This window comes from Mustela lutreola, chromosome 15 (genome assembly GCF_030435805.1).
Source record: "Mustela lutreola isolate mMusLut2 chromosome 15, mMusLut2.pri, whole genome shotgun sequence".
Lineage (NCBI taxonomy): Eukaryota > Metazoa > Chordata > Mammalia > Carnivora > Mustelidae > Mustela > Mustela lutreola.
In genome coordinates this window covers 22919526-22927738 of record NC_081304.1, presented here as the reverse complement: position 1 = coordinate 22927738, position 8213 = coordinate 22919526, and the positions used below count along the sequence as shown (strand labels likewise).

Genomic DNA, 8213 nt, shown 5'->3' with positions numbered 1-8213 from the left:
AGCTCTTGTTTTCTTTTTTTTTTTTTTTTTTTTTTTTTTTTTTTTTTTTAAGATTTTATTTATCAGAGAGAGAGAGAGAGCAAGCACAGGCAGACAGAATGGCAGACAGAGGCAGAGGGAGAAGCAGGCTCCCTGCGGAGCAAGGAGCCTGATGTGGGACTCGATCCCAAGACGCTGGGATCATGACCTGAGCCGAAGGCAGCTGCTTAACCAACTGAGCCACCCAGGGGTCCCCAGCTCTTGTTTTCGACTCAGGTCATGGTCTTGGGGTAGTGAGATCAGGCCCTGCATTGGGCTCCCAGCTCAGGGTGGAGTCTGCTTGAGATTCTCTCTCTCACCTTTCTTATGCCCCTCCCCTCACTCACATGTATACTCTCTCTCTCTAAATAAAAATAAATAAAATCTTTAAAAAAAAAAAAAAAAAAAAAAAAGAGGGGCTCCTGGGTGGCTCAGAGGGTTAAAGCCTCTGCCTTCGGCTCAGGTCATGATCCCGGGGTCCTGGGATCGAGCCCCACGTCAGGCTCTCTCCTTGGTGGGGAGCCTGCTTCCTCCTCTCTCTGTCTGCCTCTCTGCCTACTTGTGATCTCTCTCTGTTGAATAAATAAATAAAATCTTTAAAAAAAAAAAAAAAAAAAAAAGAAAGAAAAGAGCACAGGCGTGTCTGGGTGGCTCAGTCAGTTAAATGTCTGCCTTTGGCTCAGGTTGTGATCCCAGAGTCATGGGATCAAAGCCCCTCATTGGATTCCCTGCTCCACGGGGAACCTGCTTCTCCCTCTGCCTCTCTTTCTCTCTTTGTCTCTCATTAATAAATGAATAAAAACCTTTTTTAAATTAATTAATTAATTAAATTTAAAGAAAAAATAGCACAAATTCTAATGGCACAATTCTGTGTCAGCTGAAATGCTCTATACCTCAGTTTCCCCAGCTGCAAAATGGGTATAATAATAGTACGTACCTGTTAGTGTTGTTCTGCAGATTAGAGGAGTGACTAGGCATAAGGCACTTAGAACAGTGCCTGGCTCCAAGCAAGTGCCATGTAAGTGTTTGCTATGACAATTGCCATTAGAGGAAAACCCAGTCAGACGAGAATTAAATGGTTCCTCCACCGGCTGTGTGATCACAGGAAAATTAATTAACCTCTCTGAGCCTCCATTTCCTCACCCACTAAACAGAGAAAATAATACCCATCTATTGTTATGAAAGCAAGATAATGTATGCAAAGCACCTGACTTAGTCCCATGTACGCACATCCCTCTCCCCAGGCCCCAGCCCTGGGAGGCGCTCAGTTGCATGGAAAACTTATTTCCTTCCCCCACCCACCTTTCTCCAGCCTGGCATCACCCTCTGGCGCGAGCAGACAGCAGCATCTAGTGGACGGCTCTAGAACTGCATCCTTGCCAAGTGCCACTCCCACGCTGCTGTACAATCCTTTAAATAAGCCCTTTAAAATACACACTCTGCATTAGGCAAGAACTCATTAGGTGCCTGGAATACAGGACACAGATCCAGGACCTAAAGAAAATGAAGCGAAAGATACAAGATGACGCTAGCAAGATGAAGGAAAAAAATCACAACTACAACCTTATCATCAACAACCTTAATTTTTTATCCTTAATTAAAGAAATTCCTTGGCACACTGGAGAGTGTCTTCTTGGGAAGTTTCTATGACTACAGGAGTGATTTTGAAGTGTCCGTTTTGTGTTAATAACTCAATTAAGGTCAAAGCAACAAAATGAAAGCTTAAGTCGGAAAGGTGATTTCCCCCCTCCCCCTGGTGGCCTGACTTAGCTTCCCAGCCTCTCTGTGGAGAAGGGGAGCAGGAGTGTTTGGCTCCGAAGAAGCCCCTATTCTTCCGCCACACTCCACTATCCCTGTCCCAGACGTAAAAGAGTAACAAGGGTCTAAAGGTGACATGGATGACATCCAGCGGGAGGGATCAAAAAAGGCTTTGTGGGGCGCCTGGGTGGCTCAGTGGGTTAAAGCCTCTGCTTTCGGCTCAGGTCATGATCCCAGGGTCCTGGGATCGAGGCCTGCATCAGGCTCTCTGCTCAGCAGATAGCCTGTTTCCCTTGCTCTCTCTCTCTGCCTACCTCTCTGCCTATTTGTGATCTCTGTCTGTCAAATAAATAAATAAAGTATTTAAAAAATAAAAAAGGCTTTGTGGAGGAGACACCATTTCAAATGGGCTTTGGAGAAGGAAGGCAGAGAAAGAGGTGGGTGGCTGGGGAAGGAAGGCAATCCAATATGATGGGCCACATGGTGTATAAAGTGAAGAAACAGGGCCATGAGAGTTAGGGTTAAATCCTAGAAGGCCCCAAATGATAAGTCAAGGAGGCTGCATTTAATAAAATCTGGGGACCTGCTGAATAAGGAGGTAATTGGATGTAAGGGGATCAGAGGAAAACCGGAGATACAGAAACTAGTTAGGTGGCTACCGCAACAACCAGACTTGACATGGTGCCCACTGCACCCTGATGGAGAGGAGAAAAGAGGTACTGCAGAAGCCAGTGGGAGGTGGAGGTTCAGAAATAGATAGCAGTGAGTCAAATGAGAGGACCCGGTGAGGGATTCAAGAGGCTGAAGCTTGGGGAGAAAGGCAGAGCTGTATCCAGAACGTGGGCTTGACCAGAGGGGGCTGATGTGGGCCGGGGGTGGAGGCACTGAGCTGGGTTTTCAATAAGGAAAGTATGAGTTGCCAGCAAGCACTCTGAGATCAGCTCAGGAAATGGGGCTGAGCTGGAGGGAGAGGAGGCTGGGACAGTAATTTCGACTCACTTAGATGTGCAAATGCCAAATGAAGCCTTGAGAGGGAGAGATGAAGGGAATCACATGGGGAGATGCGGGGGGCGGAGGGTGGACACCACCCGGACATCACGGGGCTCCCTGTATCTCAAAGCTTCCTGAGGTCAGGGAAAGAAGAGAAGGCACAGAAGACAGAGCAGGCACTTGTTACGGGAGGGAACTGGGAGACTCTGGCAAACATGCAGCCGAGGTCATGGAGGATCCAGAGGTCAGGATGGCCAGGAGGCAACCACTGGATTTGTGGTTGGGGGTCACCATGAGTGACCCTGGAAAAAGCCACTTCAGGGAGCAGAAGTCAAGCTGCAAAGATTTAAGAGGCAAGAAGCAGAGGGTATGGGGGTGGCTCCCAGGAGGAAAGAGGTGATGGTGAGCAGGGCTGGCCTTGGGTGAGGCAGGCATCTGGGGAACAAAATTTAAGGAGGCCCTCTCTCTCAGGGTCCTGCAGGCGGTCCTGATGAGGAAGGGCAGACGACCAGCCCCAGAGCTGTCGGGAGGTAGGGGCCCACAGAGACCAAAGGAAAAGAGGTCAGCTTCTCCCAGGCAGAAGCTAAGAAAACTCCCCATGTTGCCAGAGGGTGACCACTGGGAGAGCCTCAGAGGACGCGAGGTCTGTGTAGGGAAAGGTACAAGGGAAAACACAAGGGGCAATCTGAGAGCAGAGGCTGGAGACACCTGAGGAGGCTGAAGGGCAGGCCCGAAGGGTGAGGAAACAGGACAGGGAGGAAGGAAGAGCCTTCCCGGTAGGGGGCTGAATGGTGGCACCCAAGAAGATCTGTCTGTGTCCTAACTCCCCTCCCTCTGGAACCTGTGAATGTGACCTTCTTTGGAACAAGGGTCTTTGCAGGTGTAACTACACTACACTAAGGTTGTCAAGAGGAAATCTTGCCGGATTATCTGAGTGGGCCCTAAATCCTGTAAGCGTCCTTATAAGAGACAGAAGAGGGGAGGGCCACATGTAGACATGCAGATGGGAGTGATGCGACCACACCCAAGGGGGGCAGAGGCAGGGAAGGGAGTCTCCCCTAGAGCCTTCTGAGAGAGCCTGGCCCTCCTGACACCTTAGTTTTGGACTTCTGGCCTCCAGGAGGGTGAGAGGAAAGATTTTTGTTGTTTTCTGGCGCCAAGTGTGTGGCAAATTGTTAGGGCAGCCGCAAGACAACTAATACAGTCCCCTGTTGTGCAGAATGACTGGAAAGCTTCTAGAGCAGCTTCCAGCCTTGAGTTTCTCCAAATTTAAACCATTCAGCAAGCAAGGGCAGTTGCAGGTCTGGCCAAAAGGTGTATTTTTTAACTCACCGCCCAGACTCCTTCCAGACTCAGGTTTAATGCTTCATGCTTTCCTTTCAAGGAGGACGGAGGGAGGGCGAGCGAACAGCATCACATCCCACCGCTCCCAGAAGTAGAGTCTGCCGAGGGTGTTCTGCGACCCACATTCCTCCTCCTTCCAGAGCTCGCACCATCCCAGGCTGGTGCAAAGGGCCAAAGCTGACCCGCACCACATTACGAAAAGCAGGGGGCTTTTTAAAAACAGGAGCCTGCCTTTCCGAATTTTTCCTTGCAAACAAGACCCCCTCTTCACGGCGAGTCTCTTCCCACCCCTCACCTCTGCCTTCTTCCTCTGCCTTCCCCATTCTTGCGGGGGCGGAGGGGGGCAAAATAAGATAGATACCCCTGAAGCACGGGATTGGGAGGCACTCTCCCCCCCTCCCCCCTCCTTCCCGCAACACAGCTGGAGGGGGGAGGGGAGGTCAGCAGGGTTCATAAAGGCCAGATGTTGAGGAGAAAGAGAGCAAAGCCCAACCCACGCCAGCCCACCCCGCCCCCACCCTCGCCCCCCACGCAGAAAAAAAATTAAAAGAGACGGTTTTTAAAACAAACAAAACTTTTGTGGCGCAAAACAGTTTTTCTCAAGAATCTGCTCTATGCAAACAATAACAACTTTTTACAAAGCATTTTCACAGAAAAGGAGACAAGTCCTTCCCCAGTATCATACGTGGGAACTGTTCCTCCCTCACCCCGTTTGGGGGGGATGGGGGTGCTATTCACTAGTGTGGGCAGAGGGGCTCACTGGGTCCCTCATTTGTCGGGCAGACCTACCACCTCCCAGGTTCCCCTCACACCTCAGCTTGGAGTCTCTCTCAGCGCTAACCTCCCCTGACCTCACCTGGGTGGAGGGGAAAGCGATTCTACCCCTCTCGGACTCTAGGGGATCCTCCCAGCTGCCAGTTGTGGTCCAGGCCTACCTCTCCCCTCCCCCCCCAAAAAACAGAACCTCTGACCTCAAAACTAATCCCCTGGCCCTGCCCCCATCGGATCCATCAGGTCCTTGACAACTCCCGAAATGCCTGAAGTTAGGGGAGGAAGCTGAAGATGCTACAGCCCAGCTTCCATTCAAACCCAAACGTTGCCCCTTCAAGCCCTACCAGGCCCTGGAGGTTGGGGCAAGAACCCTTTCATTGACCCCCTCTATAAGGAGCAGCTAGCCTCCTCTCTAGCCTTTGAGGGGGCTGTTTGGGTATCCAAAGAATGGACCCAGGCCTGCCCTCTACCTCCACCCCCTCCCATCCATAAATCGGTGGAGAGGACCTCGAAAGGCAACTTGTTTGGTCTGATTTTATTGATTTCTTCCACCTTCCATTACTTTCCCTGGGACAGTCTCTGGCCCTTTCCCCAGGCAAAGGCTGCGCTTTGGGAGGCGAGGAGGTCCTTCAGGCTTGCCCCTCCTATAGGAGAAGCAAGCTGGGGAGGGGGGCTGATGGATCCAGGGGGGAGGTCCTCTTTCACCCGTCAGACCTTATAAACTGAAAGCAAACAGGAAAAAATGAAGAGAGAAACTCCAAAACTGGACAAAAGGGAAAGGCTAGTGGCTGAGGCTGAAGATCTGGCCAATTAGGGGTCACCTGCCTTGGTCAGAGGAGAGGGCTTAGGAAAAGAATGGGGAGGGGGTGATCTCCCCCTGGCCCAAGCTGCCCTCTTCCCCACGAAGGCTCCCTTGGGGCTTGGAGTGCTGGGGAAGGCCTGAGGGGAATGAAGGGTTAAAGGCCTGGATGGTGGGGGTGGGGGATGCCCCCAGGGAGCTGCCAATCACCTCCCCACCCCCACCACAGTCCCCTCGTCCCCAGGCTCGCCCACAGAAACAACCGGTTTGTCCATCACCAAGGTCTCTCTCCCTCTTTTTTTTTTTTCCTTGTCTTTGAGCGGTAGCCTCCTTTGCTCCCCCTGGGGTGAAGGCCCTGCCCCCAGAGATCCGAGATGGAAGAAGGGAGGGATTGGAATCTATGTCATTAAGCCTTTTTCCGTTAAGCCTTCTCCTGACTCCAGCCCTTGGTTCGTCTCCAAAGGATGAGGGGGAGGGGGTGTCACCCCAACCGGTTAGGTGCTTGAAGATCACTGTCATTTGAGGTCCCTCTGACCGCAGCCCCTAAAAGGGAATAGGCAAATGTGAGAAACGAGGCCCCGTCCTCGAGCCCAAAGTTTGGCCGCGGCCCTAACCTTTCCCCTTTGGCAGAAGAGGTCTCAGGCTCAAAGTTCCTCCAAGTTGATCCCCCAGAATTTGAGACCTGGGGGCTCAGGGACAGCAGGACCTCCTATCTGCCACCTCCACAGCGGGTGGGCGGGCGGGGGCTTAGAGTCTCCCTGCAGGCGAAGCGAGGATGCCGGCCCTAAGTCTCCGTCCTCCCCCACCACCAGGGCCGGGGGGCAGGGGAAGGAGTCGAGCAGGCTGAAGGTGCTCGTGGTAGGGAGCGTCGGTGCCGGGCGGCGGGGCTGTGCGCTGCGATGGGGGGGCGGCGGCCGCCGGCGTTTCTTGGCGGTTCCCCGGGCGGGCGCTTTGGCAGGCGGCCGCTCTGGCCCCCGGCGCAAACTCGGAGTGTCGAGAGCGAAGCCCTTCGCATAACACCAAAGTTTCGACCGGCGGATCAGACGATCGAAATGTTCCTGGCGGAGATCGCCGGGCACGGCCGGAGGTCCGCTGGCCGTCGAGGGGCTAGCGGCTGGTGCCTCGGGGGCGGCCTGCGGGGGGCTTCCATCGCCTGCGGCCGTCTGGCCCGGCGCGGGCGGCTCGGGCGCGGCCTTGGGACCCGCGGGCTCGGTGGAGAGGCCCGCAGGTGGCGGCGGAGGCCGGGAACCGCGCTCCTGATGGGGGCTGGCGGCGGGGCCAAGCTGGAAGTCGAGACCCGAGGCGGGCCGAGGCGGAGCCGAGGCGGAGCTGGTCGGAGATTCCCGAGGGTGCAGGGGCGCCGGGCAGCGGCCGGGAGGTAAGCCGGAGCGAGAGCCGAAGTGCGGGAAACTGCCTCCTCCCTCTTCCTCCTCGCCGCGGCCCCGGCACACTGCGGCGTCGGCATCCTGACCGGCGAGGGAGTTCGGATCGCTGGACCGCCCGGCTGGGCCCGTGAGGTGCTTCAGGCCATCCGCGGCCCAGCCGCCGGTGCACAGGGGGGCGCGAGGGCCCAGCAGCACCGGGGGCCGCGGCGCCAGCTCCCCAGGCCCCAGGCCCAAAGAGGACGCCCGAGGTTTGGCAAGGGCGCAGAAGGCAAGGGCACGCAGGCACAGCGGAGAGAACTCCTGGGTCCCCCGACGCGGCTTCCGGGGTGTCGGGGAGCAGGGAGACCCTCGCGGGGACGCCGGCACTGCGAGGCGGGGAGCGGGGCACAGAGTTTCCATGGAACCGTCCGGGGGGGTGCCCACTGCGGGGGCCCTGGCCCCAGCGGCGGTGTGCCCTGGCTGCCCGAAGAGCCCACGGGCGAGGGGAACATCGCCCCCCCTCGACGGGGAGGTCTCTGCTCACGGGCGCCCCCGACCCGCAACCCCGGGCCGCGGAGCTCTGGCTCTCTCCTCGATCTCGTCACGCGGCCCTCCCGGCGGCCGGACTCCTGGGTCCCTGCGAGTCCCGGCGCGGTCGGCCGCCTTTCCTGCCGCCGCGTTCCCTGCGCAGCCCCGGCGGGAGCCCCTCTCGAGTAGCCCAGGGCGAAGAGGCTGGGGAAACAAAGCGGCCGGCGGCCGCGGGAGGCGGGAAGGACCCCGGGCCCGGCACCCGGTGCCCGGGCCCAGGCGGCGGGGAGGGCGCCTTCCGCCCGCTCGGCTTCTTTCTTCCCCGCTGGCTCCCGGAGACCGCGTTATAGAGAACTGCCCCCTCGCTGCCCCAATACCAGCGCCGGGGCCGCGAGCCCGCCGCTGATTGGGCGGCACTACCTGTGACGTTGGCCCGGACCCCACCCCTCCGGCGGCACCGCCCCCGTCCCCATTCCGCACACAGACACACACACGTGGACCCGGCGCGGCGGCGGCTGGGAGGGAGGAAAAGAAGGAGCGTGTGCGGGTGGGATCGCGAGGGGGCAAAACGCGCCGCTGCACGTGGTCTGGTGGCGTCTGGCTATGCAGTTGTCGCAAAACAATTCGTTTTTCCCTTCGCA

General features: G+C 56.5%; 1 protein-coding gene across 1 annotated transcript; it reads right to left on the bottom strand.

Moving 5' to 3' along the window:
- Nucleotides 1-4666: 4666 nt before the first annotated feature.
- Nucleotides 4667-7930, bottom strand: EPOP (elongin BC and polycomb repressive complex 2 associated protein). The gene has a single exon (XM_059149453.1). It carries the CDS (start codon nucleotides 7462-7464, stop codon nucleotides 6325-6327), a length of 1140 nt encoding a protein of 379 aa, XP_059005436.1. The 5' UTR covers nucleotides 7465-7930; the 3' UTR covers nucleotides 4667-6324.
- Between the last annotated feature and the right edge of the window lie 283 nt (nucleotides 7931-8213).

Bases quoted from the DNA above. Each gene is read 5' to 3' on its own strand.
- EPOP (XM_059149453.1), bottom strand. From the start codon at position 7,464: ATGGAAACTCTGTGCCCCGCTCCCCGCCTCGCAGTGCCGGCGTCCCCG.